At 60.4% G+C, this 13,274-nt stretch overlaps 1 protein-coding gene across 7 annotated transcripts in view; it reads left to right on the top strand.

Annotated features, from left to right (window-relative positions):
• The window catches only part of PPP2R3B (protein phosphatase 2 regulatory subunit B''beta), a 40,995-nt gene extending 32,031 nt beyond the window's left edge, over positions 1–8,964 (top strand). For all 7 annotated transcript variants that reach the window (XM_086385998.1, XM_086386001.1, XM_086385997.1 and 4 more), the window contains 8 exons: positions 994–1,080; positions 1,503–1,659; positions 5,311–5,359; positions 5,970–6,059; positions 6,389–6,564; positions 7,304–7,422; positions 7,525–7,631; positions 8,303–8,964. In XM_086385998.1, the coding sequence (XP_086242124.1) occupies positions 994–1,080; positions 1,503–1,659; positions 5,311–5,359; positions 5,970–6,059; positions 6,389–6,564; positions 7,304–7,422; positions 7,525–7,631; positions 8,303–8,453 (936 nt within the window). In that variant the 3' untranslated portion in view covers positions 8,454–8,964. The remainder of the gene's footprint in view (positions 1–993; positions 1,081–1,502; positions 1,660–5,310; positions 5,360–5,969; positions 6,060–6,388; positions 6,565–7,303; positions 7,423–7,524; positions 7,632–8,302) is intronic.
• The last annotated feature ends 4,310 nt before the right edge of the window (positions 8,965–13,274 follow it).

The raw sequence follows: 13,274 nt of genomic DNA, 5'->3' as shown, positions 1-13,274 counted from the left end.
GGCCCCGCCCCTGCCCTGGGCCGGGGTCACCTGGGGGGAGGGGCTCTTGCCCACACACATGGCCTGGCTCTGGGTGCAGGTGGGTGGTGGGCAGCCCCTGGAAACATGGGCTGGGAGCACTCTTGTCCTGCAGCACAGAGTGCACACGTGTGGGTGGGGCGGACACGCAGGGGGAGGGGACGCGGGCGGGGCGGGGTGGGGGTGTGGGCACCTGCGCAGCTCCTGTGCCCGTGGTTCCCAGGCCCGCCTCACGCATACACCGTGCCACTCTGCTCCCTGACTAGCAGTGACCGTCTAAGCTGAGGCTGCTTCCAGCCACACTGACCGCGGGCCGGAGACACTGCTGCATGCCGAGGGCTCCTAAACACACAGGACGGGGTGGCGGCTGTCCTAGGGGACGGGACAGCCTACAGCGGGGTGGGTAGGGGCCGTCTCACAGGAGCAGGGGAGGGGACATCGTGGATGGGGACAGAGAGAGGGCGCCCTGGGTGGGGACGGGAGGGGGAGGGGGACAGGGGAGGGGGCGTCCTGTCCCAAGGCACTGCCGTCCGGACCAGGGGGCCCTGTGCCCTGCCGGGCCTCCTTTTGCAGGGGCGGGGGGCGCTCTCTTGGCTTCGAGCTCATGCTCTTTTCCCGGCGGTTGGTCAGGTGCTCGCGGAAGGGCCGGAGCCGAGCTTTAGGCCGCGCTGTGTGGGCTGCCGGCCCCTGTGCTGCTGTCCCCGCCCCATCCAGCTCGAGGGCGGCCGAGGGCAGCTCCCGCTGTACTGGGTCCCCCTGGGATCCAGCGGGCCTCCTTCCCGACCCTCCGCCGTGTGCGGGGCGGCCGCCCTCTGCTGGCGGCTCGTGGTCCTGCAGCACACCGTCCCAAGTCCCTGGGGAGGCCACCCAGGGGGTCACCAGGCAGCCTGGCGCGCTCACACGTGGGCCTCCCGTGGAGCCCTGCAGCGCCCACATCACTGTGCAGGGCTGACGTGCCCCGTCCGTGCCCTGCAGGTTATCCAGAGGATCTTCTACACCGTCAACCGGTCCTGGTCGGGCAGGATCACGTGCGCCGAGCTGCGGAGGAGCACGTTCCTGCAGGTGCGCGCTATGGTCTCAGGATGGGGACAGTGACCCCTCCTCCACCCGCCCGTCGTCCCCCCCGCCCAGGCATGCCCCCGCCCCTCCCCGTCCATCTGTCCCCCCTCCCACCCGTCCCCCCACCCGCCCACCCGTCCATCCCTCTGTTCATCAGTTACCTCCCACCCTGTAGTCTATCCACACGGAACCGACCCTCCATCCTCCTCTCCTCCCCCATCCCCCACCTTCTCCCCTCCGTGTCTGTGACCCTGGCCTGACCCCGGTGCACCCCTGACCCGGTTGCCCCTCCCGGCCCTCACACGGCCTTGCCCTGCTCTGACCCTGCCTCCCCGACACGGGATCTGGGCCCATCCTCACTGGACGGCCTGTTTGCACTCCGCGCCCTGGAGTCCCCACTGGCAGTTCTGTGTTGTGTCCTGCAGAACGTGGCTCTCCTGGAGGAGGAGGCAGACATCAACCAGCTGACGGAGTTCTTCTCCTACGAGCACTTCTACGTCATCTACTGCAAGTTCTGGGAGCTGGACACGGACCACGACCTGCTCATTGATGCGCAGGACCTGGCCCGACACAACGATCATGGTGAGCGCTCCCCCCGCCGGGGGTGGGGCAGGGCCGGGACTCCGCCGGAGCGGGCGCTATGTGGGGGCTCCTGGTCTCCGGAGAGAGGCCGCGGCTGCCCCCATGCCACCCGACCCCTCACCCTCGGGGCCTGACCTGGACTCCCGCCAGACCTGCTGCGGGACACAGGAGACAGGTATACACTCACGGCATGGCGTTGGGGGCGCCCTCAGGCTGGCGTGGACGGGGAGATGTCCAGCACTTGGTGGCTCCCCCTCGGAGCCCTTTTCATTCCCCAACTCTTCCCACCCCCGGTCTCCTCTGTGTCCCTTAGAAGGGGGGGTCACGCCTGCCACCATCTCAGGCTGGGTCCCCTGATGGGCTCGGTGGGGGCCAGTCCACGGGTCAGCACTGGGCTCACAGCACCTGTCCCCGCAGGGCAGACGCCTGTTCCCACAGGGCTCTGTGTCGCCCTTCCTGCCGTGTTGCTGGTGCTGCCTGCTGCCGGGCCCTCTAGAGCCTGCCTGTGGGGGCACGGTGCCATCTGGACACCAAGTCCCAGCCCAGGGCCCTGTGGCCGCGACGGGTGGGCTGGCGGCGTCAGGCCTGGATTCGGCCTGTTGAGAACAGCAGAGACACGTTTCCTGGGGAGGTTTCGACTCCAGCCTCTGGGTTTGACCCCAGAGCCTTTGTCTGTCCTCATGACATAGAGGCTGGAAAAGCTAAAACCCAGTCTCCCTGAGTTTTAGGAGCAGCAGTGAGGAAGCCTGTATAAATGCTTTTTAAAAATTTATTACTTTTTTAATTGAAGGATAATTGCTTTACAAAATTGTGTTGGTTTCTCCCAAACCTCAAGGTGAGTCAGCCATAGGTACACACATGTCCCCTCCCACCCCTCTAGGTTCTCACAGAACCCTGGTTTGAGTTCCCTGCACCTCCCTTTACAAGAAACCAAATCTTCAGGGTACGCAAAATGGGCTAAAATTTACCTGTGTGGTGGATTTTTAGTTTTGTCAACTATTTCTTTAAAACTGTAGGTTTTGATGTGATGGGTTGTCAGGTAATTGCAGCCGTGAGCGTGTTTCTGAATTCTCTGGGCATTCATTTGTTTGTGGTCAGTGTGGCCTCCGAGGTCAGTTCCCCAGGCCAGCCGTCTGCTCCCTGAATCCCTCAGGCTGGTCCCCCAAGGGCCCCGCGATCCTGGTGCATGGACGCCTGAGTGTGCGTGGGTTCCTCTCAGTTCCACTCTTGGTCTCGACTCTGACCCCCGCTGTGAGATCAGCACAGGCCTTGGTGGCCAGGATGCACTCATCAGGCCCTGAGGCACCCACCTTGTGGTCCAGGGCTGGTTGCCACGTCCCCAAGGCCTTCTGTCCACCTGTGTGGTTCTCACGTCCGGCGGCTCTCGTCAGCCGCTTTTGGGGGTCTGTCACCAAACAGGGCTGCTTGCTGGGGTCTTCGTGGCCTCGTTTGTCCTGGGGACACTAGTGACCCTGGGACACGGGGGTCTTGCTGGCTGGGACAGGACACGGGGTGGTTTCAAGTACAGTCCCCGGCGTGCCCATAGGCTGTATCAGCGCGGGTTTTGCATGGGCTCGCCCTCCTGTGTGGAGAGGAGCGGGCCGGGGTGGAGCTGACCGTCCCAAGTGGTTTTTCTGCCGTCATCTTGCCAGGTGTGGGAGTGCATCTGAGTCAGCTGTCCTGGTTCCCTGGGGCTGTTCTCATGTGCGGTGGGGGGGCCCTCAAACAGGAAGTTATCCTCCCAGTTGTGACACCGGAGATTCTAAATGAACTTGTTTATGAAGGCCCGAGACCCACGAGGGCCTTGAGGGTTACCTGAGGCAACTGTAACAGATGACCACAGATGGGGGCTCAACACCCGTCCTCCCCCAGCCCTGGGGACCACACATCTGAGGTCAGGGGTTCCCAGGGCTGGGCTCCCTGCAGAGGCTCCAGAGGAGGGTCCTTCCCGTCTCTTCCGGCTTCTGGGGGCTCCAGGCGTCCGTCCCTGGGCTGGTGGCCGCCTCCCTCCCGTCTCTGCCTCCGTCTCCACGTGCCTTCTCCTGTGTCCGTGTCTCCCTTCTGTGTCTTATAAGGACCCTGTCCCTGGGTTTAGGGCCATCCCCATCCAGGAGGGCCTCATCTCAGACCTTCACTATCACCTCTGCAGAGACCCTGTTTTCACATAAGATCCAGTTCCCACGCCAGGAGGCAGGATGTGGATGTATCTCTTTGGAAAACCCCGTTCAGCAGCTGACACCATCCAGTCGTTCCTCTCAGAGGAGACTTTTATTGAGCCAGGATGAATGGGGAGGAAAGGACGTTTTGTCTGTATTTCCCCATTTTTTTGTGGTTACTTGCCTAAGTAGGGGCTGAAAAGTGTCCCCAAGATTAATATACTTGAGTTGTGATCCCTGAGATTTCAGGAGGTGCTGTGTTTGGACATGGTCTTTAAACAGGGGCTGAAGGTGAAATGAGGTCACTAGGCTGGTTCTGATCCCACAGGACTGGGGTCGTGATGAGAAGGGGAGGTTGGGACACAGACGCACACAGGGGCGAGCATGTGAGGACTTGGGGAGGAGACGCCGTCCACACACACAGGAGGGACCAACCCTGCCCACACCTGGGGCTCCGACTCCAGCCTCCAGGACGAGGGGAGGGTCACCATGTGCTGTTTAAGCCACCCCGGTGTGGTGATCCATCTGACAGCCCCGGCCTTCCACTCTTTCTTCCGTGAACGTGGTTGACATGCATCTGGGTTCTGACCACAAGCGCGTTGTGTGTTTGGAGGCAGAGCCTGTGCAGGAGTGAACGTGCGTCCTGCCGTCCACATTCCACTCGTTCTTGGAGCTCTGGGGCCAGTGCCTCTCTCTGAAACTTGGACTCTGGCTCAGGTCCCTGGACTGGGAGGGTTTCCCCAGAGGCTCAGCTGATTTAAGAACCTGTCTGCCAATGCAGGAGATGCAAGAGACTCAGTTTCAATTCCTGGGTTAGGAACATCCCCTGGAGAAGGGAATGGCGACTCACTGCAGTATTCTTGCCTGGAGAATCTCATGGACAGAGGAGCCTGGTGGGCTACAGTCCACGGGGTCGCAGAGAGTCGGACACGACTGACACAACTTGGGACACACCTTTGTTCAGCTGCTCGGTCGTGTCTGACTCTTTGCGACCCCATGGACTGCAGCACGCCAGGCCTTCCTGTCCATCACCATTTCCTGGAGTTTATCCAAACTCATGTCCATTGACTCGGTGATGGCTCCAGCCATCTCATCCTCTGTCGCCCCCTTCTCCTCCTGCCTTCAATCTTTCCCAGCATCAGGGAAAGTGAGTCAGCTCTTCGCCTCAGGTGGCCAAAGTATTGGAGTTTCAGCTTCAGCATCAGTCCCTCCAGTGAATATTCTGGGTTGATTTCCTTGAGGATGGGCTGGTTGGATCTCCTTGCAGCCCTTACAGCACACATATACACACACACTGACACACACACACCCAGGACTGGGAAGCGGTGGGCAGTGTCCGAGGAGGCGTGTGCAGGAAATTCAGGCCCCCAGGGTCCCGCCCAGCCAGACCTGGGTCTCCAGGTTCGGCCTGGAGCCCGCCTGGCCACGTCCACAGCCGCCGCGTAGGGCACCAGGACCCCCGAGCGGGACTCACAGCCTGACTCCTCTTTTGCAGCTATTTCCACCAAGATGATTGACCGGATCTTCTCCGGAGCTGTGACGCGGTGCGTGCCAGCAGGCTCCCAGCAGGGCTGGGCTGGCTTTCCCGGAAGCATCCGGCCCTGCCTGTCACTCCTGACCGGGGTGGGGGCATATTCTGAGGCACCTGAAGTCGTGCCGTGGGAGCGTGTGTATAGGGTTTTGGCATATGAGGCCACAGGCAACGGGGATACACGCCATTGTCACAGGAAGTCATGAGTAAGAGAGACACATGTGCCATTCACGTAAGGTCATATGTAAAGGACACACACGCCTTTGCCATGTGCGGGCATATATAAAGGACACGCATGATCACACTTGTGACATCATAAGTTACGGGCACACAAAGCACGCTCTTGGCATATGATGCCATGCATGAGGGGGACACAGGCCCTGGGCATGCAAGGCTGTGAGGGGGCTCTGAGCTGGGCAGGTTCTTCTGCCCCAATCCTCGTCCCCCTGCCCCCTCCAGCCCTGAGAGACCCTCCCCTGCAGCCGCACAGCCTGTCAGGCACCTCCGGGTGGGAACAAGTCTGGGACTGGGTCCTTGCAGGGCTCCCGTCATCCCTGGGCGTGGGCAGGGACCCCCGCCTCAGGCTGCTTCTCCCTGACACCGCCCTTATCTCTTGAATCCAGAGGGAAAAAGGTCCAGAAGGAAGGAAAAATCAGCTACGCGGACTTTGTCTGGTTTCTGATCTCCGAGGAGGACAAGAAGACCCCCACCAGGTGGGTGTTGGGGCCCGCGCTCTGTTCAGGCTGTTAGGGCCCTCTCAAGAGGAGCCCAGTGGTCACCCATCGGTGAGGGCACTCCCCGCGGCCCATCCCCGTGAGGTCGTCTCGGAGGGGGTCACACAAGGGTGTGGTCCTGGGAGTGGGGTCTGTCCACGTGCAGGTCACCCTGGTCAGAGCGGGTCTGGGTGGACGGCTGTCCTGGCGGACGTGTGACCCTCCTGGCAGCAGCATCAAGTACTGGACCTGGGGGGTGGGGTCACCCTGGTCAGAGCGGGTCTGGGTGGACGGCTGTCCCAGCATACGTCTAACCCTCCCGGCTGCAGCATCGAGTACTGGTTCCGCTGCATGGACTTGGACGGGGACGGGGCGCTGTCCATGTTCGAGCTGGAGTACTTCTACGAGGAGCAGTGCCGGCGGCTGGACAGCATGGCCATCGAGGCCTTGCCCTTCGAGGACTGCCTGTGCCAAATGCTGGACCTGGTGAAGCCCCAGACTGAAGGTGCTGTGTGGGGGCGGGGCCCTGGAAGGGGGATGGCCTGGGGGGGGGGCGCCCAGGGAAGTGGGGCCCCAGAGGGTAGGGGGACACCCAGGGGGTGGAGATGCCCTGGGGAATAGGGTTGCCCCCGGGGTGGGGAGTTCGGGGGAGAAGGGGCTCAGCCTGGGGGGGTGTGGTGCCCCAGGGAAGTGGGGCACCCGGCGGTGGGAGACACCCCAGGGGAGGGGGACAGCCCAGGGGGATGCCCTTGGGAACTGGGGTGCTCCTGGGGAGGGGGACACCCCAGGGGGTAGGGAGCCCCGGTGCGGACCCCCTGTATACCCCGACAAACCCTTAGGGACACACAGGGCTCTGGTCCCCCAGCCACCCGCCAGGCTTCCTCCACACCGGGAGCACTCCCGTGGCCGGGCTGGCGGCAGAGCGCACGGTGCTGTGCTGTAAGGTGTGTGGCTTTGCACACGCGAGGGGCCTGGGTTCCTCGGGGTGCCTGGGAGCCGCGTGTGCTCAGAGCCACCCGCGTGTGCTCACGACGTGCCCGTGCATCCGTGAGCCGCCCTGCACCCAGGAGCTCCCCACCGCGTGCCAATGAGCCACCTCACAGGCCCATGAGACTCCTCCGCGCTTACCCCGCAGCTGTCCTGAGCGCTCACGCCCCACGCTGCCCACCCGCGCTCCCAGCTGTCCCCTGAAGTCCCCTCCGTGCACCCCCACCCGCGTGCTCACGGCTGTGCCCCTCCTGCAGGGAGGATCACGCTGCAAGACCTGAAGCGCTGCAAGCTGGCCAACGTGTTTTTCGACACCTTCTTCAACATCGAGAAGTACCTGGACCACGAGCAGAAAGAGCAGGCATCCCTGCTCAGGGTGAGGGGAGGTGACGGGGGAGGCCGGTGGAGGATGTGCGGGGGTGGGGGCACCGAGCCGCTCCTGGGCGACACCGCACCGTGCTCCGCCTGTCGTCCACAGGAGAGTGACAGTGAGGGCCCCGAGCTGTCCGACTGGGAGCGCTTCGCTGCCGAGGAGTACGACATCCTGGTGGCTGAGGAGGCTGCAGGGGACCCCTGGGAGGACGGGTGAGTGCGGGAGGAATGGGAGGGGGGAGAACCGGGTCCCAGCCGAGGGAAGGCCAGGGACGGGGGCAGGGAAACAGGCTGCCAGCGGGAGCAGTGAGGACGCCACCACTGGCTGCCACTTCTTGGGGAGGGTTTCCAAGGGACTGCGGCCCTACCGCCGAGGGCAGGCACGCTCTGACTCTGAACCGCTCCTGGTCCTGCCCCAGGTGCCCAGCCTCAGCGCTCTGACTCTGGGAGCTCTTCCTGCTGAGTCAGGCCCTCCCCCAGCCTGCGGAGGGTCCTGCCAGGGCCCCTGTGGGGCACCTACCAGGGTTCCATCTACCCTCCGGGGGTGGCACCCACAGGCCACCAAGGGGCGCAGACCCCACGTAGGGGGACGGGGTGGGGAGCCAGCTGGGCAGCTAAGCTGCTGAGTGCACAGCTGCTCAGTGGGCCTGTCTGTCCTCCCCCCACCTGTCGGGGTGTCGGTGGGGGGGCCACAGCTGCTCGGGGGGCACAGCTGCTCAGTGGGCCCGCCTGTCCTCCCCCACGTGTTGGGGTATTGGGGGTTTGGGGGGAAAGCTACTCAGTGGGCTCGCTGTCCTGCCCTGACTTGTCAGGGTGTTGGGGTGCACACAGCTGTTCAGTGGGCGCGGAGGGCGGGCGCTGTCCTCATGGGCCCCTCCCCGCAGGTACGAGGCCGAGCTCAGCCCGATGGAGCAGAAGCTGAGCGCCCTGAGGTCACCGCTGGCCCAGAGGCCCTTCCTGGAGGCGCCGGGCAGCCTGGGTGCTGTCGAGCTGTATGAGTACGAGTGTGGGGACGACGACCTTCCGCCCTCGTGACCCGCGGCCCCTCGGGTCCCCGCGGCCTGTGGGTGGGAAACACGGCCGAGCTGCCTTCGGCCTCACCAAGTGCAGTGCGTTTGTCTGTGGTGCGTGCGTCTTTGTTCAGCACAGAAGCGGCTGCAGACGGCCCCGCAGTGCCTCCCCAGCGGGCAGGCGGCCTAGGCCTGCTGCCCCGTCCAGGCGCGTGGAGGCCCTCGTCCGCGGACGGTTCACCCCGGTGGGAACCCGGCGGCGCTGTGGCGAGTCTGCCTGGGCCGTCCCTGCGCTGACCCTGGGCCGGCTGTGTCGGCAGGAACATTCCAGGAGCCCTAGCGCCCGCTGTCCCGCGGGGCCCCTGTGGGGAGGCCGCCCTGGCCATGGCCAAGGAGCACCCAGGTCAGTGCGGCCCCGCGTTTCTGTGTATGTGTACAAAATGTGTAAAGTTACCTTCTATTTGCTGTGCAGAGCGGTTTAAAGAGTTTTATGAGATCACGTTTGTATTTTGAAATAAAGAATTTAAGGATTTTCAGCCCGAGGCTAACCTTGAGACAAAACGAGGCACAGTAGCTGGGGATCCTGAACGTGGGTCACAGATGGACTCCACACGGACGTGGGGGTCCCCGCAGGGAGACCGCAGGGCATGCAGGCCCCCTGGACGCGGAGCCGCCGGGCGCGGGTCGCAGGCTGGGGCCCCAGGCCCGTGCAGCCTGCACTCTGGCCACGGCGGTCCCTGCACGGCCCCGGGCGGCCACCTCTCCCGCGGTCACTTCTGTGCACGACAGGGTGCGAGCCTGCCCTGCAGACACCACACCGTGAGACCAGACGCCCGGGCCCCACTCCGCCCACCCTGGGTCCAGCACCGCTCCGTGCTTCGGCATCAGCCCGAGATTCCAGGGGAGGGTGGGCTCCCATGTGTCCAGTGGAGGTGGCCGAGGAGCATCCCCCCACTAGGCCTTGCGCAGGTCGTCTCAGGTCCTGGCACCGAGCAGACCTCGCGGAGGGTCCCTCCCTCCCGCAGCTGAGCCCCCCTGCCGGACACAGGCGCTCCAAGAGTGGGTGGGGCGGTGAGAGCTGGAGCAGGGGTCCCTCACGCCAGACCCCACGGGGCCACGCGGGCCTGTCGTCCTGGCCGTCCCGCCGTCCAGAGGGCGGACTCCACAGCCATGTCTTCCTGGGAAAGGCTCTGGGCGTCCCTGGGAGACGGGCGTGGCCACCATCTCCTCAGAGCTCAGACAGGCCGGGCGTTCCCCTTGGCCGCCGAGTCCCCAGAGGGACCCACTTGTCTCCGGACTCATCCCGCCGAGAGGCGGACGTGGGAGGTCAGCGGAGAGGAGAGGAGGCTCAGAGAACGTGGAGAAAGAAAACCTGGTGAGAACGTGTGGACCCCGGGGGTTAGAGATTGAAGAGATGAGAACCCGTCCACCCATTGCAAAAGTAAGACTGAAAAGGCCATCGGGGAAAACGCCTGTGACCAAGGACAGCAGAGTTTCCATCGTGTCAGGAGGTGCGTGTAGCGGTCTCCTGACCAGGCTTCTTCCTTTTGTGGGGGGTGGGGGCGGGTGACAGTGACCAGCACAGTCCCCCGCCCGCCTTCGACCTGCACATCCAGCCTTCCTTCTCCCCTCCTTCCCTCCTTCCACCCTCCCGTCTGCTCATCCAGACGCCTGCCGCCACCGGCCACCCATTGGTCCGTGCGTCCATCCGTACATCTGTGCGGTCAGCCATCCGTATCTATCCATCCGCCCGTCCATGCCTCCCCTTCTACCTGTGTCCATCCATCCATCCTTTCTTCTGTCTGCCCACCTGTGCACCCATTCCTGTGTGTACCTTTCTGTCCATTTACTTGTACAGTGGCCCACGCCTCCATGTAGCTGTCCATCCCACCCAGCCTGCAGTTTATCCGTTTCTCCATCCCCTGCATCCATCAGAACCCCTGGGGCCCTATTGGGAAGGCCCACGCGGCATCTGGGACCTCCGAGGGTAGGTGGGGGGTTCAGCATCAGACACCCATGGCAAAGTTCGGGGCCAGGCCGGGTTTGGGAACCCCAGGGCTGCACTCAGAGCCCCCCCACCAAGGCAGGCTCTTGGGTCCCCAAGAAGAGAATGCAGCCGTGGCTGCAGGGTTTGAGGCACTCCAGGGGTAGAATGGGACCCCAAAGCAGGGTTCAGGACGTCTGGGAACCCCAGTAACACTTCCCACACAAGGCAGTCTTGGGCTCTGGGGGTGCAGTCCTAGACTCGGGCTACCCAGGCAGACATCATACTCCCCCGAGTCAGGACACTTCAAGGCCAAATTTGGGGCCTGTGAGCCACACTTGGACATCACCAGATGGTCAACACCGAAATCAGATTGATTATATTCTTTGCAGCCTAAGATGGAGAAGCTCTGTATAGTCAGCAAAAACAAGACCAGGAGCTGACTGTGGCTCAAATCATGAACTCCTTATTGCCAAATTCAGACTGAAATTGAAGTAAGTGGGGAAAACCACTAAACCATTTAAGTATGACCTAAATCAAATCCCTTATGACTATACAGTGGAAGTGAGAAATAGATTTAAGGGACTAGATCTGATAGAGTGCCTGATGAACTGTGGACGGAGGTTCGTGACATTGTACAGGAGATAGGAATCAAGACCATTCCCAAGAAAAAGAAATGAAAAATGGCTGTCTGAGGAGGCCTTACAAATAGCTGTGAAAAGAAGGGAAGCGAAAAGCAAAGGAGAAAAGGAAAGATATACTCATTTGAATGCAGAGTTCCAAAGAAGAGCAAGGAGAGATAAGAAAGCCTTCTTCAGCGAACAATGCAAAGAAATAGAGGAAAACAATAGAATGGGAAAGACTAGAGATCTGTTCAAGAAAATTAGAGATTCCAAGGGAACATTTCATGCAAAGATGGGCTCAATAAAGGACAGAAATGGTATGGACCTAACAGAAGCAGAAGATATTAAGAAGAGGTGGCAAGAATACACAGAACTGTAAAAAAAAAAGATCTTCACAACTCAGATAATCACGATTTGGTGTGATCACTCACCCAGAGCCAGATATCCTGGAGTGTGAAGTCAAGTGGGCCTTAGGAAGCATCACTACGAACAAAGCTAGTAGAGGTGATGGAATCCCAGTTGAGCTCTTTCAAGTCCTGAAAGATGATACTGTGAAAGTGCTACACTCAATATGCTAGCAAATTTGGAAAGCTCAGCAGTGGCCACAGGACTGGAAAATGTCAGTTTTCATTCCAATCCCAAAGGCAGTGCCAAAGAATGCTCAAACTACCGCACAATTGCACTCATCTCACATGCTGGTAAAGTAATGCTCAAAATTCTCCAAGCCAGGCTTCAGCAATATGTGAACTGTGAACTTCCAGATGTTCAAGCTGGTTTTAGAAAAGGCAGAGGAACCAGAGATCAAACTGCCAACATCCGCTGGATCATTGAAAAAGTAAGAGAGTTCCAGAAAAAACATCTCATTTTGCTTTATTGACTATCCCAAAGCCTTTGACTGTGTGGATCACCATAAACTGTGGAAAACTCTGAAAGAGATGGGAATACCAGGGCACCTGACCTGCCTCTTGAGAAACCTGTATGCAGGTCAGGAAGCAACAGTTAGAACTGGACATGGAACAACAGACTGGTTCCAAATAGGAAAAGGAGTACGTCAAGGCTGTATATTGTCACCCTGCTTATTTAACTTATATGCAGAGTACATCATGAGAAACGCTGGGCCGGAGGAAGCACAGGCTGGAATCAAGATTGCCAGGAGAAATATCAATGACCTCAGATATGCAGATGACACCACCCTTATGGCAGACAGTGAAGAACTAAAGAGCCTCTTGATGAAGGTGAAAGAGGAGAGTGAAAAAGTTGGCTTAAAGCTCAACATTCAGAAAACTAAGATCATGGCATCCGGTCCCATCGCTTCATGGCAAATAGATGGGAAAACAGTGGCTGACTATTTTTCCGAGCTCCAAAGTCACTGCAGATGGTGATTGCAGCCATGAAATTAAAAGACGCTTACTCCTTGGAAGGAAAGTTATGACCAACCTAGACAGCATATTAAAAAGCAGAGACATTACTTTGTCAACAAAGGTCCGTCTAGTCAAGGCTATGGTTTTCCCAGTGGTCATGTATGGATGTGAGAGTTAGACTATAAAGAAAGCTGAGCGCCGAAGAATTGATGCTTTTGGATTGTGGTGTTGGAGAAGACTCTTGAGAGTCCCTTGGACTGCAGGGAGATCCAACCAGTCCATCCTAAAGGAAATCAGTCCTTACTATTCATTGGAAGGACTGATGCTGAAGCTGAAACTCCAATATTTTGGCCACCTGATGCGAAGAGCTGACTCATTTGAAAAGACCCTGATGCTGGGAAGGATTGAAGGCAGGAGGAGAAGGGGGACGACAGAGGATGAGATGGTTGGATGGCATCACCGACTCAATGGACATGGGTTTGGGTGGACTCCGGGAGTTGGTGATGGACAGGGAGGCCTGGCGTGCTGCGGTTCGTGGGGTCGCAGAGTCGGACACGATTGAACTGAATTGAACTGAGCCCCACACATCCCCAGGGCAGAGTTCAGGGTCCGGGGGCGACCTATGTGGACCCCCCAGGAACACAGTCGAGCCACCAGCGTACACTTCAGAGCCGTGGAGCGGGTGCGGAGCCCGAAACACGGTTCAGGGTAACCCTCGGGTCAGATTCCAGGCCCCAAGGCAGGAGCTGGGACCTCCGGGTTAGGGGGCGCACTCGGACGCGCAAGGCAGAGCTCCCGGCTCCCGAGGGTAGAACTGGACCCGCAAGCCCAGACCGCCGGCCCCGCGCGGAGGCTGTCGTGGGCCCCGGCTTGGGTGC

This window comes from Bos grunniens, chromosome X, assembly GCF_055505025.1.
Source record: "Bos grunniens cultivar Pamir isolate PY7600 chromosome X, Bosgru_T2T1.0, whole genome shotgun sequence".
NCBI lineage: Eukaryota > Metazoa > Chordata > Mammalia > Artiodactyla > Bovidae > Bos > Bos grunniens.
This window is presented reverse-complemented; position numbering and strand designations above follow the sequence as displayed.